The sequence below is a fragment of the Strix uralensis genome, chromosome 2, assembly GCF_047716275.1.
Source record: "Strix uralensis isolate ZFMK-TIS-50842 chromosome 2, bStrUra1, whole genome shotgun sequence".
In the NCBI taxonomy this organism is placed as follows: Eukaryota; Metazoa; Chordata; class Aves; order Strigiformes; family Strigidae; genus Strix; species Strix uralensis.
In genome coordinates, this window is record NC_133973.1 from 63863655 (window position 1) to 63891406 (window position 27752).

General features: G+C 41.5%; 1 protein-coding gene across 4 annotated transcripts in view; it reads left to right on the forward strand.

Annotated features, from left to right (window-relative positions):
- GABRB3 (gamma-aminobutyric acid type A receptor subunit beta3) overlaps positions 1–27752 on the forward strand; it is a 196563-nt gene that overhangs the window by 79730 nt on the left and 89081 nt on the right. For 2 of the 4 annotated variants that reach the window (XM_074858988.1, XM_074858990.1), the window contains exons 3-4: positions 2584–2675; positions 2843–2910. In XM_074858988.1, the coding sequence (XP_074715089.1) occupies positions 2584–2675; positions 2843–2910 (160 nt within the window). Of the gene's footprint in view, positions 1–2236; positions 2410–2583; positions 2676–2842; positions 2911–9140; positions 9196–27752 lie in introns of those variants that run through there. The other 2 variants (XM_074858989.1, XM_074858991.1) reach the window with 2 other exon arrangements.

Sequence of the window (27752 nt, forward strand, 5' to 3'; positions counted from 1 at the left end):
GCTCTGAAAGATCAAGAAGACAAATACTTAAATGAAGTATAAAATATGACAGACTCTACAGCACTGTTGATTCATTCCTACCTCAGATGTTTCCAAAGTACCAGGATAGTGCGTTAATCAGAAGTAGTGTTCTCTAAAATATTTTATTTCTGTTATAAAACTGACAGTCTATTTAAGAAAAGTTATTAGCGCTTAAACATGTATTTAAACCACGTTAAATTCCTCATAAAAATATTTTCTTCAGTCTTAATACGTTCTTTCAGCACTTAGGGAGAAAGAACTGAGTTGGTACCCTTCCCTAAATTCACTTTCTCTGAAGTCTTTGAAAAAAATAGTCTTCAATACCGCCCATCCATAGCATTAAAAAAAAAAAAAAAAATCAGGATCCAGAGCCCTCAAATCACTTTTTTACATATATATATATATTTATTATTTGACTTTTTATTTTTGAGCCCTTGAGTCATGTATGCTTTGTATCACGATTCTCAAGCTTTCATCATAAGCTTTATTAGTTTTGAAATGAAAGTTAAGATTTTCACTTTATAATCATAGTAATTATGGCACTATTAAAAAAATCCAAATATTGCAAGACTTAAAATGATATCACAAGATTTGGCAACACTCAGTTTCTCCACATTTGTCCTCATTGGCTATAGGCTTTTATGTTGTTTCTAAAACAGCCTGCTCCTTTTACTTGGAGTTTTATTAACTGCAACAGCAACAAGGTCAGGATGTATGCCATGGATTGCACTTGACTTTCTTCTCAAGAATTTGTTGAGGAGAGATGAAAAGCCTGTTCAAAAGATGCCTTCTCACCTGTACACAACACCACAGCATTCAAGCGTCCATCCTTTGCCTCGCAGTTTCTCTTAGGGAAGAGGATATGTAGAAGGAAAAAGAGGTGGTAAGAGAAAACGCAAAAAAAGACATTGTTTTTCTCCCTTGACTAGTCAAATGTTGTGCTCTGTCATGGATCAGCGGCCACCCATTGTAATGTAACCAGAACCAGGAGCTGGCTAAGGGCATGTTTACACCATCGGTAGAGCATGGTGAAGAGGTCTGGCAGGGAGAAGGAGCTGGCCCTGGAACCAAAGGCAATATAGTCAAGTCAGCGTGCTTCTGTTTCCATGCCAATTAGTCCTGCTGAAAGGACTAATTAACCTGGAAGGAGGTTAACAATAATAACAACTACGCTGTCTCCACCCCAACCAATGTTTTATACGAAGTTAAGAGCACCCAGAAGCTCAGAGGCAACACAACAGAGAGCCGGCAGCTCTCGCCGTCCGTCCCTTTGGCACCAGTGCAGTTTCCCTCCGGTCCCGTCCCGTGTGACAAGCCCAGCTACACGCGCTTTGAAGCCAGCGGAGGTTTTGCCAGGCGAAACATGACGACCTAGGTGTGTGCTGCCGGCATCCTCACGGCCATGGCTGCAGACAGCCTCAGGCCCAGCACCTGTACCTGCCCGCCGCACCCCCGGCCCCGGCGGAGACGCCCTCTGGCCCTGCGCGGCTCGGGGCAGGGCGCCCAGCCCAGCCCCCCTCCTGCCCCAGCCGCCTCCCCCGGGCACCGCTCCCGGGACGCGCCAAGGGGCCGGTGGGCGCAGCCCCCACAGGGACCAGGCCGAGGGGCAGCGGGGGGCGGCCCGCCCCACCGGAGAGGCCGGGCCCGCGCCCCCTCAGCCCCGCCCGGCGCCGGGCAGCCCCCTCTCGCCCGGCTCCAGGGGGGTCCGGCGGGGCTGCCCTGGCACCGCAGCCCCGCTCCCGCCCCAGAGGATCCTCTCGCCCCCCCGAAAAGAAGGAGCCGCCTGCCTAGAGCCGCCCCCGCCGGGGCTGCGAGGGGCACCCCCGCCTCAGGGGCGGGGGCCGCGGGGCCGGCGGGGCGGGCGGGCCCCGAGGCGGTGCCCGGGGAGCCGCCGCCCCTTGCTGCCGGCCCCGGCGAGCCCCACTCCCCACGGCGCCCCTCCTCGGGCTCTCCGCCGGGAGGGACGGCGGCGCCCTGCCCTCCCCTCCCGGCTGGCGGGAGGGCGGCAGGGCGGGCGGGCGGCGGGGAGGCAGACGGCCGGGCTCCGGCGGAGGGCGGCTTCCTCCGGGGCTCGGCGGCGTCCGGCCGCGGGGTGGACGCAGCCGGGTGCGCGGGCGGCTCCCGCGGGCCGGGCAGCGGCGTTGGGGCAGGGGGTGGGGGATTTTTTTTTTTTTTTTTGGGGGGGGGGGGCGAGGAGTGTGGGGGAAAACGGGGACTGTCGCTTCCGCCTCTTCCTCAGCGGCAGCCGGGGCAGCCGGATCGCGGCGGCGACTGCTGCTGCTGCGCGGAGGGAGCGCGGAGCGGAGGGATGTGGGGCTTTGGGGGAGGCAGGATCTTCGGGATCTTCTCCGCTCCCGTCCTGGTGGCCGTGGTCTGCTGCGCCCAGAGGTAGGAGCCAGCGTGCCCCGGCGGCGGCGCGGGATGCGTTTCGCCAGGGGAACAAGCTGATGCGCTCCCCCCGCACCCCCTCCGCTCCCCGCTCCCGCTGTCGCCCCCGGCCCCCCGCCGCACCCCGTTCTGCCTCCCCCGCCCGACACCCCTCCGTCTCTCTCACCCCCACAGTGTGAACGATCCCGGCAACATGTCCTTCGTGAAAGAAACTGTGGATAAATTATTGAAGGGCTACGACATCCGCCTCCGGCCGGATTTCGGAGGTGAGTCGCCCTGCCCGGGCTCGCCGCCCGGAGCAGCTCCCCCCCCCTCCCTCCCCCCCGCTCTCCCCGGGGCTGCCGCCGCTCCCGCACGGCGGAGCCGGCTCCCGCCGCCCCTGTCGCCGCCAGGTCGCGGAGCGGCGGCGGGTGACGGCCTCGTCTGCCCGCAGGTCCGCCCGTCTGCGTGGGGATGAATATCGACATCGCCAGCATCGACATGGTTTCCGAAGTCAACATGGTGAGTAGCGGGGGGGGGGGGGGGCGCCCGGCGTTGCCACCCGCCGGGTCACGGCCGCCCGTCGTTCCCTGTCCCTCCCTTCGCACGAAGTCGCTGCTGCCTCGGCGGGCGGCGGCCGAGTTGCGCGGGGCGCTGCCCTCTCCGCCTCAAAACTTTTATTTCCCCAGAGACGCGCTTTCCCCCTTCCCCCCCTTTCCCCGCTGGCTGCCGGCGGCCGCCTCCGCGGGGTGCGTGGCCGAGCCCGGCGGTGCTGGGCCGCCTGTGTTCCCCCCCCTTCCCCCTCCTCCCGTTCCCCTTCCCCCGGGCGCCGCCGGCCGGAGCTGGCTGGGGCTCCGCCGGGCCACCGGCACCGGCCGCGGCCTCGCAGCCGGCGGGATGCGGAGCGGAGCGGGCTGGCGGTCGGCGGGGTCGGTGGCGGAGGGCCGCGGCTTGTCGGCATCGCCCCGCTTCTTGGGCGATTCGGGGGAAAAAAAAAACAACGCAGCTCGTCGGTGGATAAGCTGTGACATGTGCGAGTGCGTTAATTATTGTCGAGCATCTAGAGCAGGCGCGATCGTGTATGGACTTTGGAGGAATTGTGATTTTGCTTCGCAGAGTGGTGCTGTTCGGGGGCTGTCAGGCTCACTGAGGAAAAGGGGGTGTTCAGTGTGTTTCTGCGGTTCGGTACCCCGGTCTGTATAGTTTGGCGATTTGCGGTTAGAAGCTAGAATTGCTGTTTGTTGTCCTAATCCTAAATCTGAGGTGAATTTTTCATGTTCCTGAACAAATTACTCCTTCCCTTTCTATCTCAGATTTTTCCTTCTCTTCTTTTGCAAACCTGAGGTAAAAAGACCAGCCTACTCTGCAATGCTGTAGTTATATTTATGGCATTAAAAATAATAATCTGCACGTTTGGAAGCTGAGCTGTCTTTTAGTAAATATGACACAAACATCACACTATTCCTCCTTCAAAGCACTGTTGCAGTGTTACAAGCTGGCGTAGTTTGGTTTTATACATGATCTGTGCATTTTCATGAATCCTGCCCCTTCTTTAACCTGCTTGACCCAAGATTCTGAGATAGGAACTTTTGCTCTACTTGCGATCTTTTAGAAAATGGTTTTAAACAGAGGTACTACCTGTTTGCAGTTAAAAGTGCCACCACTGTCTGCCTTTCTACTCATTCAGGAGGGACAAATGAGGTAGTTCTTACTTACAAGAGTTTATTTTAGGTTTCCTGCAAATTCAGACAGCTGCAGAAACACCTCGTATATTCCACAGGCTTTTCTGTACCTGTGGGTTTGCTTCTCAGAAAGAATAGAAGCTGAGTCTTTGAAGAGTAATTGAAAAGTCTGACTACACTATCCCCGCTGCCCCCTTCCCCACCTTTGGCTATGCTCCAGACTTAGGGAAGCACTACATTATGCATTAAATTATGATGTGATGCTTTGTGTATGTGAAGTGCCACATAGGCAATAAATATCAGAGAAAGGCAGATTGAGACTGGACAGACAATGAGGGAATGTATGCTGGGTTTTGTGCTTCCCATCTGCCCCCCCCCCCCCCCCCCCCCCGCCCCCAGCTGTGGTAAAGCCTGTTAGGTTTAAATAACAACTAGTCCAACCCACTGTAGCAGGCGTATAAGGAAAAGTAAGTAATTACAGTGCTTGTTATGCTGCTAGACTGGGTAGTTAGATCTTGAATGATACAGGAGCTCCTCAAGAGGATGGGTGCCATCCCTTTCTCCCAGACAGTGAGCCAGTGTACCAGTTACTTAAGTTTCTAGCTGCCCCACAATCCAGTGCCGTTTCCCATTAATTGCCAGAGCTGTAAAGAGTTTTTTCCAGTGCCCTCTCATGGGGCAATGCAAAGTCTGAAAAATACCAATACAGATCTTGCAACAGAAACAAATACGTGTTTCTGAAGGGAGTTGCTGAAGTAGTATTGTTATAAAAACTGTATTCATTTACTTCAGGAAAAATGAGCGGAAAGGGCTTCTGGTTGGTGAACACCTTGCTACTACGGGAGTCTCAGCTGAGCTTGTCTCTTCTCCCTGTCAAAGAAGTCATCTTTGACTAAGCACAGCTATATTTAAATACTACCTGAGTTATTACTTCTATTTGTTTTAGGTAATTTTGTACTGATCTACAAAGATTATTGAGTAAATACCAAGAAGCGGTGGGCAAAGATGAACAGAAGGAGCTTTTCAAGATTACTGAAGTATGCATTCTAAGATAGCAATTTGGAGGGGGAAAAAAAAGTCACACTTAGCTTGAAGATCTGAGGCATAGCTCTTAAACTTTGTGCTGGTTACCAACTAAACTTTTAATATTTGACATATTGTTTCATTTAGTTCCAAGAAGATATTGTGAGCACTGACCTTTAGCCTCATCAACTGCTGAAATGTCTTACAAGAATTTCTATGAACTGTGGTAGTATGGACATTAATTCCTTTGATTTAAAACTAGACATCAGTGTAACCTTTTATAAATTAGCTTGTTAAAATTCATCTCTGTATTAAAAATAAAATAACCAGAGAATTAACATTCTTCAATTTTATGAATATAAATAAAAAGTTATTACAGCAAGTTTTATTATACCACCTTCTAGGCAGCCTGTAATGTAGCTTTCAGTGATACAATGACAATTCTTTGTAACAAGAATTACAGCTTGTATCATACTCTTTTCTATTCTTAATCAAACTACAGGCTTGTATATAATATAGTCCCCTATGAGTCTTCAGTTACTAGTACTCATTTGGCTTTCCAGAATTTAAAAAATGTATTTATGTATTTTTAGTCTTTCTGTTGAAAATTACTAAAAATCCTTTGCCCTCAATACACCCAGGCTACCTGTAGCTATTTTTTAGAATAGACTTACTGAATAGTAATGTGCATCTTCCTCAGATTACATGGAACAGTTAACATTTTCCTTTGCTTTTGACGCCAAAATGCTAAGCTGGATCAGGAGGACTGATGCAACTATCAGGACTGCACAGCATCAAATTGTTTTACTGAAAAGTTTTAATTAAGCAGTTTCTATCTGACCTCTTAACATCTTGAAAATATGGAGTAGCGTTATTGAAATTGTTACTCTGCTATCCTGTTTACGTCATACTGAAAATACTAAATTTATGAATAAAAATAATATGCTTTGATATTTATACTTAGGGTTTATATATGGTAGCAAGAATTAATTAATGAAGTTGCATGTACGAAGCGCATTGTTCAGGAAAGGGCTGGAGTCTCTTAATGACCTGCATATATATGTGTATCTCCGTATGTGTTTTTATTTCCCTGCTTCACCTGTACATACTTTCCCATTATTATTTGCTTATTTCACAAATTATACCTGTAATTGGGTACTTAACCACCTACCTATTTTTCTGCATACCTGCAATAATTGCATTTAAAACTGCTATAAATGCCTGTAAAATGTATAGTAATGTACATTTCCAAACAAAATACTAATCAATAATAACAAATGTAATACTGAGAAGATACTGTAAGTCATCTTACAAATAAAGAGTATGGAAGATTACTGTTGTCATATTTCAATAATTTAGCTTTATGATTTATCATTTTACATGATTTGGGTTGATTGTGTTATGTACTTTCTGTGTTTTAGAGGTATGTTTTGCTTAGATGATGTGAATTATAAAATAAATAGTTCTCATGCTTTTTACTAGTCTGTCAGCCTATTTCCAATCAGACAGGATCCACAATTTGTGATTTTTTTATAATGTGATTCTTGTTCAACATTTGGTCTATGAATCAAGTGCGCTAGTTCCAGGCATATAATTTTCAGTCACCCAAATGCTGCCATAGCTCTTTATCCTTAGGAAGTTAACTAATCAATACACTGAGTCTCCAAATAGTCCCCTCTTTAAACTCATCATTATAGCTGGAAGACTAAGGTGCTGTGCTTTCATTTTACCATCATTTTAGGATGTGTTTTATAGTTTATGGGAGGTAAAGCTATAAAGTGGGTAGAGAAGACAAGGGAATCAGTGCAAAAATGAACCTTTCTCCTTAGAGAAAATGTTTTGCAGAGAATAGTGCGATCTCCTGTAAGAAAGGAGACTTGTGCTACTGCTCTCTGAAGTGTTGTCTGCATTCTCTTTTTGTATAAACGGAACCTCAGAGCTGTTCATCCAGGGTTTTTCAAAGGCTCTAATTTCGATAAAATTAAACCAGCAAAACCCAGGAGGCATCATTGGCTATATAGTCATCCTGCTGTTTTGAGAATACTGTACTCAGAAAATTAGTTTGACATAAAGTCAGACCATAAAACTTATGAGTTACTGTTTCTGAAAAAGATGTAATCTGTTCTATGCTAACGCTGTAATTTTTTATTTTTACATATGTTCCACTATAAAACTGCAAGTATGCATATGGACTTCATTGGATGCCTGCTGATTTTCAAAGAAAATTTGACATCTTTCTGACAAACTGTGTTTTACTGCTGCTCTAAGGTCAACTAAAGTTCTTACTCACCGAGGGCAAACGTTGTCTACTTCTCTTAGATAGTGATGCATAAATAATTATTTTTACGTGAATAAGTTCATATTTCACCTGAAGTACTTGAAGGTGCAGAACCTTCATACTTCCGTTGATGAGATTTGTCACATCTTACGTCAGATGTCTAAAAAATGGGGTGGGATTCAGTTTATGTGAATTGAGATGTATACAATTAGATGTCTAAAGGAGAGCTGGATTGCTAAACTCTACAACCGCAGTTGATGGAGATCTAGAACAGAATGTGACTGCTTAAGCAAGGTGTCTGCTGTCATCTCGGTTTCATGGTATCGTACTTGCTTTCCAATTTCCAGTCCAGGTTGGTGCAGATCTCTTTCAAGTCCTCTGCCGTGTGTGTGTGCTCAGTGCACATGTTTTAGACGTGACACCATCTCCTGAAATTTAAGCAACTGAGTCTTATACTTGTCAATACAGGTGATGGAGTCCAGAGAGCTATTTATCTTAAAATAAATAAGACACTTCAATAGTGCTTCTTAGGTATTTTAGGTGCCTCGGGGTATCCCATTTGGACACCAGCTGCCTTTCCAGAAGGATAGGGGACGCCCGTAGATCCTGTGCTGTACCTGCCAACCCTGTGCAGGAGTCCTGCATAATCCAGGGCATCCAAAGTGACACCAGACACCCTTGCTTAGGTAAGTGAATTGTTCCCTAGGTGTCCAGCCAAAGCTCATTCTCCAGGTTCCCTCTGGTATCAGGAGGAGGCAGGCATTGATTTGTAAGAGGTATCTTAGACATCTGTGTGTGGGATTTTTTAAGGTGGAAGAATTGATCTGCCTGGGAGGTATTCATCTTTCCTGAACGACTATGGAGAGAACCAAGGCAACTTGGTTAGTCTTTGAGGGGCTGCAGCTAGGCACAGTGAAATGTAACCTGTTTCCTATCATAAATGTAGCTTATCTTTCCTGCCATGAACAGCTACTTTCTAAATACTTTGCATACAGAATCTCGGCAATTACCTCATGGAAATCATAACTGAGTTGTGACATATTTTGCTCTGAAGATTCAGATGGAGAAATTGGATTGTACTAATAGAGTGATTACATAATAATTTTTATTGCAAACACACGTTTTCTAGTTAGAAGAAGATTGATGTGTGCAGTGCTTATAACTTGATCACAAATCACAAGAGTATAAAATAGAATACATAACTTCCCTGATTTTTACTTTTATATACTTTATATTTTAATGTATGTAGGGAGACTAGTAGATCATACTAAACAGGTATGGAAGATAGACCATATAAATAATTTTGTGTGTATATATATATATGTATGTGTTTGATAGCTAATACAGGCAAAAACAAGGTAGAAGACGAAAGAAATACTGCCCAAGCAGGGAGTCATCTCCTGAGGCCAGCGTTGCTGTGCTGGGAATGAGCCAGCAGCCATCCACTAGAAGATAGCAGCAGCAGGTGCTGCTCCAGGAGGACAGACAGTGGGTTACCTGCTCTCTAGCTGCCAGCTGGCAACAAAAGCGTCCTTCCTTCTGATCCTTTGTCTTGGCCCTATCCCTTTTTTCTACCTCAGGGCAGTACTCCCCCAGAACTCCCCAATACTCAGAACTCTTCCAGCCTGCCTCACTCTGTCTCCCCACTGCTGTCATGTTTCGTAGTTCCTGTTGACAGAGAGAGAGAAGTGCTTGTAGCAGGCGGTGTGATAGAAGAATGACTCCTGTTTGGCTGAGGGAATTGATGACAGACTTCTGCTTATCTGCAGAGGAAAGCGGCTGCTGTGAAGGGGAAGAAGTACCTGCTTATTCAGAGACAAGGAGGTAGTTAATGTTGCTCGGAGGTGGCAGTAGGCTTTTAAAAATGTTGAATCATCTTGACTTGGATGATGAAATAGATACAATCTGTGATGTCATCAGTCTGGAATAACTGCAAACATTTCAGGGGACAAAGAGGGAATTCGAAAGGATGTTTACAAATTAGAGGAATGGCCCTAAATAAAGAAGGGGCAAGCACAAAGTGCTACATTTTGTGAGGAAGGAAAAATCTAGTACTTAAAATGAGAAAGAATTGGCTAAGCAGCAGTGCAGAAAAAAAAGGATGTGGAAGTTTTACTGGACCAGAGTCTAAAGCAACTGAAAAAGTTAGTCCAAGTCACAAGTGCAATACAATTGAAAAAAAATATACATCTTACTCTTGGATACACAGGTAGGAGTGTCATTCATGAGAGACAGGGGTTTCTTTGTTCACCATTAGTGAAGACTGAGCAAGAGTGCTGCATCCAGTGTTTTTGCACTACTTCCAGGGAGATGGAAATTAATGGGAGGTGTAAGGAAGGGAAACAGATGTTTATAATTAATCAGAAAATAGGGCATATACAGCAATGCTGAAGTAAATGGGTTTGTTTAGCACTGAAAAATAGGATGGAGAGCGGACATAAATTTCCCAATATGTAGGAAGCTGGTGGTGGGAGGAGGATGATCAGCTTAGAACCAATTGAAGTAAGACCTGAAGAAAGGAACTGGTTTCAGATTAGTTTTCAGCTAGCTACATTGTTGTAGTATGTCCTTTGTTGCAGGTTTTCAAGAAGAGACCAGAAAAATAGCTCTTCCAGTGATGTTGCTCTTGCCTCTGAATAGGCTGGGCTAACTGATGGTTTGAGATCTTTCCAGCACTGTATTTCTGTGAATTTGTGCTCTGATTCAGTTATAATTTCTGTCAGTGCTCCCCTGAGTTGTACACACAAGTGTGTCTTGGTATGGTTTCAAATGCCCCTACTGGTTTCATACTGATGCTGCAGAAGATCAGGAGTTTCGTATAGGTCATTTGTAACGTATGCCAGTGTCATAAGGATATGCCGTGCCACCTGAGATGTCATTAGTTACCAGGATTGTGTATGTATCTTTATCGTGTTCTCGGTATCTTTGCATTGATTGCTGCAGGCATCACATTTATGTCCTTTCAAACATACTGGTCATAAAAAAGAGAGTTGTAATGTGCAAGGTCAGGACTTCTGTGCATGTAACCATAAGTGAATTTTTACTTCTGTCAACAGCCTTTCATCATGCCCAAGTAATGAAGAAGTACACTAATTTAAGTTATGCAGGAGTGAAAGATTCACAGAATCTAGATTTATGAATTTATACCTGCTTTATGCTTAGCTATTTTTCACATTCCTTTGAAGACAGAAGAAAAGAGAGAAAGAGTGATGTTTATGAAGGATTTTTATTCATGCACTGAGTGCTTATTCAGATAATTTAATATCTGTAGTCATACAGAAGGCTTAGCAGTTTGATAAAGTCACGGCAGACAATCTCATGCTTGGCAGAAGACAACACACAAACACAAGAACATCCATGACACGTCTGACTAAAGGTCCACCCAGCCAAGTGTCCTGACTCTGATGCTGGCTGGTAGTGGATGCTTAGGAAAGAATAAAATAAACACATAGTATCAAGTGCAATCCATCAATACTGAAGGATAATAAAAACTTTCAGTGGAAGATGTTGAGTAATATTTAGTTACCATTAGGGGTTTTAGCTTATCCAGGATAAACTTTCTTTTTTCTCCCCTGTGACACACAGTCATAAAAGATAGCTGGAAGGAGAATAATTTCAAAAGGAGAGTTCATGTAATATTTGTAATTGAATTTCACAGTTCCTTATAACTACAGAGATTGCAAGGAAAAAATCCCCAAGTCTAGGCATGTCTAATTCATTATTCACTATTACGGATTTGAACCAATAATTTCGGCAAAATAATTTGTTCTCTCAGCAGTTAGGAACTGGTTACAGGTTGCTGTGATAATGTAACCTGCAATATGAATGTAATACTGCATACAGCAGAGAGCGAAGGTACAACAGCTGTGCTGGGAGGTCTGCAGTTACACTGGATAATTGGCAGTTCAATAGCAGTTAATGACTTTTTTTCTTTACACTAATACGAATGTTGAATTTTCATTAGTTCATGGGTATGTCTCCATGGCACAATACAGCAGTCTGCAGAGATGCCAGACATACCTCTGGTGCAGCTAGTATGGTTTCTGGAAGCCCCGAAGTTATGTCGATACAGATCTCTGTACAGGATGGCCCTTGAATACGACTTGTTTCACAAGCTTTTAATAGGTTATCCAGTGTATGACCAGCATCCAGCCAGAGATGATCATCAGAGCTCCCTTTAACAGAGAGTAGCACTTCCATAAGACAGTATTTTTTGTTCTAAGACAGGTATTTAAGACAGTAAGGATGACTGTCCCTCCAGAAGTGCCTGTCTAGAAGTGCTAACAGGGTAATGGGATGGAGAAGACAATGAGAAGAGTTGACTGTCCTAGAATAGATGCTCAGTTTTTAGTTAATGTTGGGGTGAATTCCACCTATTGTTAATCCTTAACCTGCCTTTTCAAAGGTAAGTAGAACACTGTGCTGAACTGGTGCAGAGTTAATCTTTAGCAGCACTAAGTAACATTGCCCAGCAGGTTAATGCATGTAAAATTCTGTATACAGTTTGAACTATGGAAGGTTTCTCAGGTAGACTTTGTGTGAGTCCTGAATTGAAACACATGTAGAACAGAGAAGATAACATTTAAAAACAAGCTCAAATCCATGTGATTAAAAATAGCTCATCCCTTGCTCTTTGAATTGAGATATAAGGTAGCCCCACTATATGCTCTGCAGGTATGTTAACCCTGAACTTACTTGAAAGGAAGAGATTTATTCCCTTGAGTCACACATGGCTGTTGCCTGATCACATCAGGGAATTTTAACATCTCATTCAGGTGGTTACTTATCCATCATAGGCTTAGTATGTGAGCTCATTGCTGAGTTATAATGTCAAATGTTGAGGTGTAATCCAATTCACACACCACGTGAGCTCAGTTGGGCAGGGCCCTCTATTCTTTGGCACTGGGCTTGTGCAGAATCAAAGAGGTGAGGGCTTCCCATTCCAGGAGTTGAGCTTGGCTATGCTCACATTTTAAAGTGGGAAAATAAGTCTGGAAGAGTAAGAAATTAAATCTGCTGGACTTGAAATGCTAAAATGTAAACTAGTGGAAACTGTTTTTCTGCTTAATCAAAAGTTACTTTGTAAGCAGGTAGCTATTTTTCTTGGTGGTTTCTGATGCCACTGTGCCTTTATAAATGCACTGAAATTTTGATGCTGAAAATAATAGACAATACAAAAATGCATTTAAATTCTGAATTTTAGAATACACCAACTCAAGATGGGATTACTGAGTAATGTGGTAAGTCTTGTTATTCATTAAAGATACAGAAGATGAACTTGGGCCTTTTTTTTTGTCATATAACATGCCTATGTTTTTCTGTACCAGCAGTGATGTGGTTTAGCTTCTGACCTCCTGGGCTATTCAGATAATGACACTTGGCTTTTCTATAGCATTTTCCAATCATGTAAAACAGGCTTTCTGTTTGGATAACAAACACATCTCCCGGACCAACTGGAATTTTGCATAGCAAAATGCTAGCAGAACTTGAAGAATAGATGCAACCCTTGATTTTGTTTTCAAAAGGACCCCAGAAGCTATGGATCTTCTAGATTTAAGAGTAGTGATGCTCCTGATAATCTGAAGAATGTCAAGACTTCTGTGCTTGAGCATGGTGCCTGAGCTCAGGCATGCACTCATTGTGTTAATCATTAGCATGGGTTTAGCCCAGCATTTTCCCATGTGATGGTTGGGTACTCAGAGGTTAGCACCACGCCAGGTCCATTCCCAGTAGGCAGCTTGGATGCAGCTACCTGTTCTGTAAAATAAGTTTATCTAGATAGAAACAAACCATGCCATACCCCTTGTCCTTTGGACCAGGAAATTCCCTGGACTACTTTATGTGCTAGGCTAGATATATCCAAAAAGTGCCATTCATTGCATCCATGCGAAGTTATGTACCCTCTCTAGTGGGAGAGCTGTGACTCTCCAGAGGGTGATGCACCCTATCTGACTGGCAGTATCTATGTTAGAAGATAACTCATTGTAAGAAGATAACTCATTGTAGAGAGCTTGTTTCTTTCCAGTCGCTGTACAGGGAGCACAGCTTGGGCCAAATACCTGTCTGTTAGGCTTCTGGCAGTAGGTGAAGTAAGTGAATGCCACCTGCATGTCCTCTTGACTCTGTCGTGCTGTCAGAGCTCTTTGTTTCTCTTTAAGGATGTGTTTTCTAGAGGCAGTTCCTGGACAGATGTTCTCTGCACTATGGGAAACTGCTGTTTCTTGTGGACAAGCTCTGTCACTTGATCTTACTTGCCTTCATACTTGTTGATAGTGACTTCCCACACAGTTGGAAAGCTGCGTGTTGAGCTGCATCACAGAGCAGAAGGCTCTGGTAAATGAGTGAGAGCTACTGATGGAGAGAAGAAGGAACTTGAGGTGGCATCTGAACCAGCTTCAGTTAACATGCACTTAAATCCAGATGGAGATGATGTTCACCTCAGGTTAGGTAGATCATGGTCTTTCTATGGAGCGTTTTCAGAGTACTTGCCTCTTCATTAATACAAACTAAAGAAAGTATCAGCATCCCCTATGCAGCCTTCATTAGGCACCTAGGTGCAAGCTAATTGCCTAAGTGAGCTGGGTTGGACTTCACCTTTACCTCGTGTGATGGAGAGAGCAGGTTGTCCTTGGGCAGTAAGAGATTATGAAATGTGAAGAGAAGTAGTTAGCAGTACCTGTGTGTGTGTGTGATGAATGAGAGGTGATGCAGAGAAATCAATTTTAAGGAGGAAATATTTCATTTCCTTTTAATCAAAAAATGGTGTCTCCTTTGGCATTTCTTCCATTTTTTCTTCAGAAAAATGGTTGATCTTGGGAATAGATAAGCTATTTTAAAAATGTTATCTGCCTACAATTCTTTTTATAAACCCTCCCCCTTAAATGGACAGAAAAAAAAAAAAGAGGAAGAAAAAGATTGCCAGTGAATTAGAAAATGCATTTAAGATAGTTGATCAGCTTATCTTTGCAGTAGACCCACTTTAGTCACAGGCTCATATATTATTAACCTGACCATAAAGTACTGCATCAAGGTTGATACTGTACATCTTTCCTGGCATACCCATTTATGTGGTGCTAGGTGCCTTTTGAATTGGATGCTGATGCTGTAATTTGGAAAGGGAAGCCAGGAGTTTGCATAAAGTAATCTTGTTATCCATTAGAGAAGTATTTGTTTATTGTTACATTAAAAAAAAAATAAATTCAACCTCTGAAGATCCCTTTAGCCTTCCTAAAGGAATTATCTAGCCCTAACACTTGTGATGTTATCCCTTTCCTTCATTAGTCACATCTAGAAGGATCTCATTTATAATCTTGCTTTATATCCCTCTAATTTACCCACAGAGACACATGTATAATGTCATTTAGTAATCTGGCACAAAGGCTTCTATATGTGCAAAGTAGTTTAACTGGAAAAAAGAATTATTCCATTCAGATATAAGTATACTTATTAATTCAACTGCTGGTGCTCATTGAGCAGCTGTCTTTAAGACAGAAGTCATAGTAATTTGTTACTACTTTTCCCTAAAAGTCCCTGAATGATTTTTTTAATAGTTCAAGAAAGTGACCAAATCTCATGAGACTCCTGTATGAATCTTCTGCAATTTTTCTTTCTCTTGGCTCTTGATTATTCACATCGTGCTTTAAAGCAGGAGGCTGCGTTTTTCTCATCGTTATTTTTCTAGTCCTTTTCCTAAGGTATGCAGTCTACCAAAAAAAAGATCTGTTGTGGGAAAATCAAATCCCTCCCTCTTCCCAAAAACACTGCGAGATTAAGCTAAATACGAACGTAGCTTACTATTTTCTGGCACACAATTATCTAGTCCTTCTGAGCTTGACTGTAGCTGATGCTTGCTACTGCATAGCATGGTAATAACTGAGTTCTAAAATTCTTTGCAACATTATATGGTGTTTGATTATAACATTTACAGAGCAATATTGAATGTCATCTGTACCCTACTAGGTGTGGCATTGTTGAATCCTATGTCTCTTTATACATTAATATGTTACTGTGACTTCCTTCATGATAATAAAACCAAAGCAAACCTGAAATAAAATGTTATGATGAATCTGTACTTAATGACAGACCACTTCTGAGGAATTCGATTAAAACACAGCAATAATGCAGTAACAATGCTGAAGATTCAGAAGATGGATTTAGTTAATTGCTTCTAGAGGACACAAAATGAAATACTGCCTTTCAAAGATGAGTGATAAATCTTCAGATATATGGAAATAATGGGTGTGAAGAATTGACTAGATGTAATGTTGATGAAGGCAATCAAAGGATGAAAGTGTCAGGGTTACTTTTCAATCTGTCATTGCTTTGTGGCCATCTATTATGGCAACCAGATTTTGTCCTAGCTTCTACTGAGAGTACTAGTATGTTTCCATCTTTTTCTCCCTGTTGTCCCTTGCTGAATCTTCATGTCTATTACCTTCCGGTTGTTTTTTTGTCATAAGTGTGGTATTTTTTCATCAGTTCCTGCAGCACAACCAACCCACTACCAGTTAGGCTTTTTCATATTCTTCAAGACGCCCTTGCCCACAGCTGGCTACCCTGCCTCATCACTCAACACTCAGCTTCACATCCTTTTCTGTGTCTCCTTTTCTGCCGTGGCATGGCTGTCAATACAGGCATATTAATTTCTTTGAAGACAGAAAGTGCTTATTTTTAATGATATTGTTATGCTATGCCTTATTTGTGCCACGTAAATAAGAAGGGTCAAATCTTTAAAAGACTCGAGGAACCAGACCTTTGCAAAAAAATTCTCCGGTTTATTTCTACCTATGCTTTTGCTGTAGTGAGCCATACTGTAAGTGGTGACTGTTTCTAACAGAGAACACAGGGAAGGAATGGGGGGGGTATTGTTAAATTTTTAGATTACTGTAAGATCATAGTGGAGTGAAAGTTCGATTTTATTTGGTTAGCATTGCTCAGCAGGGACAGGGTATGTTTATTTTTTTTCACAAAAAACATTGGTAAGTAGTTACTCAGAAAGACCTGTGGTCTCCATGTGATCAAAAACATATATTCAGTATTCTCCAAGACACTTACTTTATTGATTGACTGAAAAAAACCCAGAGGAGACTATTTTAGCATCTTATGTCATATCAGACTTCTGAGGAACACACTTTCCTTTCCAGTGTCAAATTTGGCTATTACATGCAGTGGTGCAATTTCAGTGGTGTCAAAGAAAAGAGATTTTGACCCATCTTCTGTCGGCTGTCACACAGACTGGTAGAAGCAAAGCAATCCAGCACTAATGTCAATATCCTGACCATCAGATTATATCGTTGTGTCTTCATAGGATGGCACAAAAGCTACAGACACGCAGATCTTCATGCCAAGACTGGAATTTTTAAGCGGTTAGTTATCATAGCCTGAATTTTTAGGTGCCTTAAAGGTGGAGAAGTGGCCATGCCTTCCATCCTGTGTATATTCCCTGAAAAACTAGGTCCACAGCATTGTGAGCATTGGAGAGTGTGGTAAAAGCAACAGAATAATTATATGTAACTACAAGACTAAATGCTGAAAATACTTTGAATCTTCATTTCTTTGAAAAACTGTTTTTTCAGACATTATCTTTTTGATCATCCCATGATCTGGATGAATTTTAGGTCTTTTTCTGCCCTCACCTCGTTTCTAAAAGTAGCAAAACAGGTAGCAGAACTGCAGCTGGTATTCAGTTCAACATCTTCATACAGATGCTCACTGTATTACTTACACTTTAGCTTCGCAAAAATATTGGCTGGGGTTGTCAAATGCGGATGTGTTTCTAAAACCTGTCCTTTTGCATTAATCACTCTCTGTCTTATCTTTGTGGTTGTTAATCAAGTGTTCTCTTCAGTGGCCGCCAACTGTAACGCTAGTCATGATACCTGCTATTGTCTAGAATTGTACTGTGAGTTTTGTATATGAGAAGGGGCTTTTTTAATCTAGAGGTCTTGGAAATAGCCAGATCCTTTTCGGGAGTCTAGCTGTTGGTTGTTGTCTCAGTACAAGAGAGTAAATAACAAGCTGAGGATTCTCTTCGGGCACGCTGTTGGAAATACCTCCCTGGAGCTAATACCCCCTTTCTGTCTAAGTGAGACATGGAGAGAAGCTTGTCAGGATGAGCAGAAGACAGAATTTGTGTGCAACAGGATCTGCTTGACACTTAAATGACTCAGCTGTATCGTATTTCTGTAGTCCTTGCTCTGCTGCAGTTCATGCTGGGAGCTGGCTCAGTCTGGCCGCTTTGGGATCAGAGGAACAAGGAGGTGATTTAAGACAACTTTTCCCATTTTTCCCCTCAGCTGTTCTGACTGTAAAGTCTACCTGATGAAGATCTGATCATTACATTTTCACAACAATGTTTTCTTAATTCTTTTCAAGCAAAACTCCCGGTGAAAAATATGGAAACTGAATAAAAAAAGTTTTGTTTGACTCAGTGTCGAGTATCTACCAGCAGGTCCAATGCCATTTTTTTCTTGGTTTCCCTTCATGGGAATAAACAAACTAGAGCATTACACACTGGTAAGATTGGGGGGGGGAGGGGGAAGTTTATTAATTATTCAATAATCTCCAGAGGCTTAGTGTCATTTAGAATTAGTGTATATCCCAAAGATGTTATTAGAGATTTTACAGTTCAATAGTTACTGCCAGATCACGAAGAAATATCCTTGGGAACTGAATTTCCCTGGTGTGAGTTCATGTGTGTTTCTTCTGCTGTCCCACCTTGACTCTCAGCTCCTTCTTGTGACTTACACAAAAAAGGCAGGAGGACACATGTATAGACATGCTGCCAATAGACCACGAGAGTTTTGGAAAATGTTCCTGAGTACTGGAAGTCCAACCAAACCTACCAATAAATTATTGGAGCACTTCATGGGATGGTTTTGGCCCCTGCCAGCTGGTGCTCCTTCAAAGGCTTCCCAGGCACTGCTCAGGATTCTGCATGGGCCACAGATGCTTCTGATACCCAGCTAACGTACAGCCACCCTTTTTTGGAGGGTGAGAAAGTCTAATAGTAGGGACTCAAGATATTCTTGCCAGATGGCCTCAGTGCCAGAGTATATGTTTTATATTCTAGTCATGTTTAAATCACTAATAGAGACATAGCCATAGAGTCTCTTTGAGAAATTTATATACTGACCTGTAAGCCTAACAAATTCAGCTTTTTTTTGGTACCAGATGTACTGGCTGTACTGCACTGAGCCTTATTAAACATCCTCACTAAGCCACACTTGTTGAACCTTTAAACAAAGGTGAATTTTCAGCCGGAATTCAAGGCTGGTGAGAATTCCCCACAGTTTTCTGTGACAGAAGGCTCCAGTGATGTTTGCAGTTCAGCTTTTCCCAAAGAATTTTTTTCTGAAGGAAATGCATGACTTCAGAGTCAACAAGCCTCAGACCTATAGCTGATGCTGCACTGGCAGGTTGTCCCTCTTAGGTGCGATGGCCAGCTGCGTGGATGCCATCACCCTGTGCTTTTCATCTTTGACACCATTAGGGCCTTTCTGTGATGCAAACTTTCTTCCACTTTCCCTTGTACTGCTCCAAAGAAATATTTGATGTTCAGCAGGTATGAGAGATGAGGGAGAAAATGTTGATAAAGTTAACACAGATAAAAATGTGTTTGATGTGTACTGATCAAACCAGGTAATTTTTTTTTTTTTTAATGCTATGTAGAATTACTTTGCAGGCTTTATGTTAACAAAAGTGGGAAACTGTCTATTTTGGAAACATGTCAGTGGAGAACGAAGCCGACTGACATCTCTATTTATAGCAGCAATCTGTAAGATTTCCATTAAAAAATGCCTTGTCCACACTGAGCTGATGAGACCTACCTGCGTGCTCTGCAGGCTGACCTTCGAGCCGCTCATTGGGTCCAGAGGGTCTGGTTCTGCCCAAATGCGTCTCTTCTCAAGAGCCTGACAAGTGAGATGTGGGTGGGGGATAGATAGTTTACAAAACCAAGGTACAATACTGTACCTCCATAAGGGAATTCATTACCACAATGTCATGTTAACCATGTATTTGAAATAACGGTGCAAATCGCTTTTCATTGGTAGGTCTCAAAGTTCCATCTAAAGCAGTTAAATAGTCTTATGGTGTGGGGCCACAGATGGGAAGAGGGGTGTCTTACATCCTTCAGCAGACCAATGACAGATCCTGCTTTCCTGACATCTGGTCCAGTTTTTGGTGACAAAGGCTGGTACCGTGCAGCCCAGCAGGTGTAGAGCTGCAGAATGCAGCTGGATGCCTGATGTCCACATTAAATGCTTTCTGCTGTGAGTTTGCTTTGTAGAAGTAGTTTTGGTTCTGCATAACAAATTGTAGTTGGAGCTCTAGGTGTGCTTATGGAGAGCATCTCTGGTTTGGGCCCATCCAAAGGGAATAAAGTTGACATGCTCCAAAACAGTTTTGCAGCGTGAACCAAGGTGTAGTAAAGGAGAGCAGCTGGCCGATTCACTTCAAAAGCACATTCCCAATTTGAACTGCAGCGCTAATATAGATAACTCAAAGCTATTCTGACTCCCATTTTTAGAGTGAATTGTCATTTCATTTTGGGACACTGAAGTACATCTCCCATCTGATGTGTTATTTATTCATTACTTAATTAGCAACTAGTTGTGAAGTGATATCTTCATCTTTATTCTCATTTCTCTGCTGTTCATGAGAAGCAGTGGTAAACGGGCGTACGAATTGCCATATCAGCTCATAACAAATGTCTTTTAGCCCGATATTATATATCTGACTGGGGCTAGTATCAGATGTTTAGTGAATAGCACAAAAAAGTGATACTTCCCTAGAAGAATCCCCCAGTCTCCATGATTTTCAGTTCAGGAATATCTGTGATTGCAGTTGGTTTCTTAATGCTTAAGCTAAGGGATATTAAAATAAATTTTTGTGCTTATTTAGTTAATGTGCACCTAGATAAAAAATATCTCCGTATATAGATTTTGGCCACATTTTTCTTTGTAGATCATACTTTCTACAACGTATCGTTATAACGTGCGTCATCATCGTTGTTAGTTGCGCTCATTAAATCCCCAAAGCTGTCCAGTGTTAATCACTGACATTGCAGTGAAATCTACCTCCGTGCACTCATGCAGATTTCTGGCAGTTGCTTGCTTTCACCAACTGTTTTCTCTGAATGCCAGAACACTTCAATGTACAAACAATATAAAGCAGTCTGTGTCTGTCTACGACTGTAAAGGGGAAAACTTATAAACTTTCCCCTAAATTTCTAGACTTTTCCAGTTAGGAAATCTCAAAGCAGCAACTCTTTTGCTTTAAATCACACTAGTCCTTAAAAATCTTTCTGAAGCAATGTTTGAATTATGCTATTGGGAATTCAAGAAGAGAAAATACAAGTGTCTTTGGACATTCAGTCATGGGTTAATTTATGTCTGAGACTACTTTTCCTCAAGCTCCTTAGTTCCACAGTATAACGTATAGGAGTGTGTAATCCCTGAGATGAGAGTTTCTAATGACTTCAATGAACTTTAAAAAATAAACTGTAATACATTTTGAAAGCTGTTAAAATCTGTATTTTTTTAATGCAGAATGGGAATTGAGAGCAGGTGTTCTTTCAAGAACTCATGACTCCTCCCTTTCCAAAAAGATAAAGCTTCAGAACTAAGGCATTGTGACGTCTAGGACAGAAAATCGAATAGAGATCAGGATTAAGTATCGCATCTCTTGAAATGGACAATATAATTTTTATTTGCATCATAAAAAGGTGGAAAACAGGATATTTTTCCTGTGGTCAGGGCATGCTTGAGGTATGGTGCTTAGAGACACACACCCCTATTCAGGAGATGGTGATGAGTTCCCGGGTGTCTCAGATCAGACATAATCTGTGTAGGAGACCTTTCACTGACACTTGATCATACCTTCTCAGTATGTACTTTCTCGCATTCTTCACCTCAGCATCTTCTTCGCTGTTATCTACCCTGGAACCGGTATAGAGTTTTCCAGATAAGTCAATCGTTGTAACCTCAGGTATGCTGAAGAGCAGGAAGAGAATGGAGAGTGGGCAAATGGAGAAGCTAATCTTCGCAGTAGTTTTCTCAGTCTCAATTGTGATGCTGCAAACTGCTCAAATTCTTCTCTAGTGGGTTATTGCAAGGTCTTCCAAGACTATTTTGGCAGAATGACTAGATGGTTCAAGAGAAGTCACAAGTGCCTATACGTCCTCCTCCCGTCCTTAACCACAGCGGTGAGTTGTCAGACTAGTATGGATTCCTGCTACAGTTAGATAGTCAGACAACAGACTCAAGGTGCCTTTCAAGGAATTAGAGCTCTTATTCTTGCAGGGTATGAAGAACCCCTGTAGAAGCCTTCCAAAAGAAGTCTGGAGTGTAGGGATGGAGGACACCAAGTAGTAGACTGACTGTGATGTGAGGTCTTCTCTTGAGGCCACTTCCAGATGCAAACCATTAATTGAGCTGTGTGGGAACCAGACAGTCCACTTAATGGCAATTTTATTATTCATGTGTTTGGCCTAGAATCAGCAAGATTTAGCATTTAAATATTTTCAATAGAATGTATTTAAAAAATATATTTCTTGGGAGCAGTCAAAATGTTTTTTATCATAATGCTGATTTTTTTTTCAAGGTAGTGCTAATTTAATATGAAACTCTACTGAAATATTTACTGAAATGTTGCAACAAAACATTGATTTTCTTCAAACAGTTTTTTTTCTAAATGATATTTTGTCAAAATCAATATATTCTGCAGTAGTGCTTTTTAGCAATGTGGAAACAATTACAGTGCTATTGGAATCTACTCATTATGGTGCTAAGTGCTCCTAGCAAAGTAAAAGTGTGTGTTTAACAAAACTGGCGTCAGTGTGCCTGCTGAATCTCTTTAGTACAAGTGGGAAAATAAAGACTTAAAATAGCCTTTATTTACTTACTACCATGTCAGAGCAGTAGTGCAGCTTACTCCAGGAGTGCAGAAGTGTATTGAAGCCTGAGCTTTCAAGTCCTTATTTTCACTGTTATTTTAGACAGCACAGGTAACACCAGTGTTTAAACACATGATGATCACACCTTTGCTTTGTAACTGTATTCCATGTCATGGTCTAGCAAATCTCTGCTTGAAAACAATTTATTACATGGATATGCTTTGTAATTTATTTGTTTATTCATTTATTTATTTGTTAACATTCTTCCCAAAGAGGCTTTGTGGAGCAGTTTAGTCCTTCAGAGTGGGATCCAGTTGCATCAGATGCTTTCAGAGAAGTAAACGTTTCATACTTATTAAACATTTCTCTGAAGATTTATAGTTACAATCAGTTCTGACCGACTAATCTCAAAGATATAGGGTATGAATATACCCTATCAGGTAGGCCTTTATGATCCTTTGTAAGGTTACATCCACTCAACAAAGATCTACTGATTTTAGAAGAGTATTTGCTCTATTAAGTTAGTTGAATGAGTATATGAAGAATATGTGAGTCATTATTTGGTCCTTCTCACTTTGGATGGGCAGATGTGAAGGGATGTTAGCATCTTTTGCCTGATGAAGTCTAGGATGAGAGGTGTAGTGTTAGGTCTGGTTATACCAGCCAGTGGTGTGTGTACAGATAGAACAGTGTATCCTTAAACACACAGTAAGCTGGTTGAACTGAAGCAGAGCCTAAGTGTGGTTTTCTATACTGAGATTGTAAAAGTCATTAACTGATGCATGCTTAGACTGGGCCATTAATTCCTTGGTAAGACCATGGGTATCACAAAAATCACAGAAAGCCCTAGACTCTCAGGATAGACTTATTACTGGGGCCATACTGAGAATTTCGTAGTCCTCAAGATCCTGCTGTCATGCCTAGAGTCCAAGCTCAGGAAAGTAGCTCCAGGTGCATGCAGTGATGCAGCATTTGTAAAGAACATGTCATTGCATTAGAGTCATTCCTACTGGAGCAGCAAGTCGGCTTTAGAAATTACTCTGAAATAGAGACTGAATCTCCTGTCTGATGTGTAATTTGCCCATTTATTTTTTCAATAGATTTAATAAGTTTTTTTACACTTTAACCATCACAGAAAGTATGTATTTTGTATCTTCAGTAGCATATGTAGCTATATGTCATAGTGAATTATAGTGAGGAGGAAAGTAAATATTCCAGTTGAAACTGAAAGCCTTTCTTGAAGTTGTGGCATTTTCAGTGCTGTCTTCCAGTGAGACTGCTTGAGCTGCCTTCTTGCCAGAACCTCCTGAATTGCTGCAGCAAGTTTTTTTTCCTGTTTTTGGTGCCGACACAATGACATGCATCTCAGATGCTAGCCTGCTTCTTCTGACATGCACCTGATACAGGTGACAAACTTGTTTCTTCACTGAAATCATTCCATGACCCAACATGTGAGCTGCTATCCACAATACCTTACTTCTGAAGTTAGTGACATTTTCTATCAGCTGGGAATTAGGGTTTTTTAAAGATGCTGTATATCATCTCCTGTATGAAAATAAGATGGTATTCTACTATGCTATATTTCACTAGTTCAGTTTAGATTTGATGCAGTAGAACAGTGTTACAGATCTAATTAATCACCCCTCTGTGGAAGGCCCAGGTTTTGTTCAGGTTATTCTTTCTGGCAAGTGTTGCATTTTCTTCCTTTGCATGTGAAATAATTTAGTATCAGGGTGGCATCACTTAACCTTTATTAGTTATATATATATATGGGAAAATAATCTTAAATTGACTGGAATGATGATTGCAAAACACATCTTAGGGTCAATATTTTAAAAACATGTTAATTTTAGAATCATTTCACGGAGGCATACAATAAAATAGGCAGGCAAAAATCCCAACTTCAAAAATATCTCTGTAGTGGCTACTAAAAATACGTTAACATAAAAAATTATTTCTTATAATTTTGACTGTATCTTAAATGATGCATTAGACTTCCAGTACTGTGTGTATGTTAGAATAAAAATAAATGTAAAAATTATTCATGTAATAGTGCATAGACAGGCTTGTAATTATTTATAACTTGTTGATTGCTTAATAGAACATTAGTCATCTGAGTTTTCATTTTGTTTTCCTTTCAGATAATTCATAATTTTAGAAATAAACAAAGATGGACTTTGAACATTTTACGTGAATGTGTCCTGGCCTGTTGTCATTTAGTTTTTCAAAATGACCTTTTGGTTTTTGAACAGATCGTGTTTCTGCTTGAACAGTTCATATGCATTTTTGTAGTGTCTCAACTGCATCTCCTTGTAAGGTAGGCATTTGCCTCCAAGGTACAGTCCTGTGTTGCACTCAGTCTTCTGCAAATCATTTTAGAAAGGTAATATCATGGATAATTCTGCATTCTCAGAGGAGTAAATAAGATGAACCAACACTAAATGTTGTATTGTTTCACTCAACACTGGTTTTTGTTCCTGTACATTAAAAAATACCGGTTTAAAGAGTATCCTTCTTTCAGACCTGTCGTGCTAGTAAAACTAACTCCTGTTTCCATTCCCACTATGAGCATTTTCTTCCATGGATAAGATTATCAGATAACAAAAGTGTTCATTTTGATATGTATTCCTTTTACCAGAGTTGCTGAGTATTTTTTAATAATAAATTAGATGACTGCAAGCAAAATGCTGAGAAGTAGCACTGAGAAAAAGTTAGTTCCTCCTTTCTTTCATGCAGTTTCACTATTTAAAGTTTTCAAAATCAGCTGTAGACTTTTACTTATTAACATGTTGTGGTTAAAACTCTTAAGGTATACTTTTTCATTGTTTTTACTACAGAGTTTGATAAAATAGCAATTCTAACGTCTCCCTCTGTCAGTTATTTTAAATGGTCTTTTATACTTGGAGCTCATCATAAATTTCTGATGCTAGTGTCAGTGAAGTTAGTTACCAGTTCTTGTACTGCAATGATGCATAGTGCGTATTGTAATGCAGCGGAGCGGCCACTGGAGGAAGACCCCTCTAAATAAGCTGTGAGTGATTTACTTCTAAACTCCCAGAGCAACCCAAAGAGTCTCTAGAGGCTGTGGGTAGGTTTTCTGCTCTGTTAATTAAAAATTATTTTTTAATGTAGATACCTACCTTGATTATAGTAATAAATTCCTAATCCCTTTGTTGTCATCTGTTAGAAGTGTGGATGATTTCTAGCTAGAATTCTTCATTTTGTCTTAAATGTTTTTATCGTGTTCTTGAGTAGAAGAATGAGAAAATGCAGCTTCACCTTTTGAGAATAGAAGCTATTTTAAAAGATAAATTTGTCTTGCTATTTTTATTATTTTCCATATCATGAAGAAGCAGAGAATGGGAGAATCAGGAAAAAAAACAAAACTATTCTTCCTTCAATCCTAAATCTACTGCTTCCACTAGAAATTAGATGGAGCTTGAAATACTTACTGCCACTAGATTAAATCAAATTGAGATTAATTAACTCTCCCAGTTAATGTGTTTGGGGGATCGCAGAAGGAGCTGTTCACTCCAGTGGTGTGAGCGGCAGGCATGGGTGAGGCGATGAAGGACTGCTTCCCCCTGAGAGCCTTCCCTGAGGACTCCCCATCAGGGGACCAGTGCCACTCACTGCAGGCTATAGGATGTTGCAGCAGCTGTGGTCTTTTAACCCCTTTTCCCTCTTGCTGACAGCACTGACCCCTGTACTCACTGCAAAGAGAGATTACCAACTGCAAAGGACAGGAAAAAATAAACATCGTGTATGCTCTAGGTCAGCATTGTCAGTGTTCTCTGCTCTGTTGGAACATGCTTAGCCTCTGAAGGAGTGCAGCCTGAAGGCCCACAGTTTGTAATCTGGCTGCAGGGATTTCCTTTCGGTTCATCTATTGAAAACCACCTCAGAAATGACAGCATCCTGGCTATTCCAGTCATGCTTTCGCGGGAGTTCTTTCTACTTGGTTTACAGTGACATTATGGCAGAGCAGTGCAGAAAGGATGGAGAGCAAGGGGAGAGCCTTGCCAGGGTTGTTCAAGATGGCAATGATGTTTTAACACCTAGGTTCAGCATCGCTGTGAGGCACACTCCTATCAGCAGAGTTAAAGGCACTCCTGATGTTAAATGGTTTGCTAAACAAAAGTAGGTAAACATGCTTTTCTGACTTGGTGTTGTAATTGGGGAAGAAATGCTTTTTAAAGGATTTATTTGTGGAAGAGTTTAATAGATACAGTTTCAAGATTCATGGTCCATTAAAAAATACAGTTTAATAATGACCTTATACTTTAAGATAAGGAATAAAATAGTTTATGAGTATTTTTACTTATTTTTCCCTTGCATTGTTCTTATACTTGGCTAGTTCAAGTGCAACATCATTCTTATGTGCAATATTAACTGGCATTTTGTTTTATGCCACGTAATCTTTTTTACATTTTAAATTTTAAAACCAGAATGAACATTCTGTAGGAAGATCAGAAAAGAAAGTCAAAAGAATTGCTAATAATGAATTAGAAATTGTTAACTTCTCAATAAAGGAATGGCAAATTGACTTGAGTTTTAGGTGATGTCAGATAAAGCACAAGAACAGTTTCTCTGACCACCTGATACACTGTAAATTAACACCCTAATACTGAGATAATCTCTGCTTGTAGTGTACAGATATTGAAAAGATAAAGAGCAATTCAGAAGCATTAGAGGAGACATAATGTACATATACCGTACAAATAATCTATGTGGTGGTTTAGAACAAATGTGAGGGAGAGGTGATCAGTGGGATATGTTAGGCTGTGGAGGAGATTTACAGTTAGTTAACTAGTGGAAATCTCCATTTGTAAACTGCATACCAACACAGTTAGGAGGAAGGAATTTTAAATCATTAAGTGACAGGATTAGTGGGATCAGTCAGTATCTTTTCCTGTCTCCAAGATATGTACATAAACAAAAAAAAACCCCTCACTTCATTTGGCAGAATTTTTCATATTTGTTTTTTGTTCTTTCAGCCCTTATGATAGTCTGCCTCATACTCTTTTCATTTGGTTTTGACTGGTTTGTGTGTGCGGGTTGCAGGTGAAGCAGAGTGTGGCCTGCACTTCTGGCTGGCTTTGGCTTTAAGGTTGAGGCATCAGTAAATTTCACCCATTTATTAAAATCAGGAGTGAAATCAAATGAACAGCAGCAGACACCTTAAAAAAACTTTCAGGAGGGATCTGAAACTTTAGGGTGTTCAATTCAGGTCTGTGTCTGAATGTCAAGACTGGAGACACCAGGTCAGCAGAATCTCTGGGGGAGATGATTTGCACAGTGTTCTTGTAGATGCTTGTTGGTACCAATGTATGGGGAAACTGGATAGCATTCAGATCTTTTAGTTTTCTAAACTCACCTTTTAAGCTTGAATAATATAATTTTGGGTATCATACCTCATTTGAGTAAAATGTATTTCTTCAACACCATTGTGGTGCTTAGCACTGCCAGATGACTGAGAATGTAG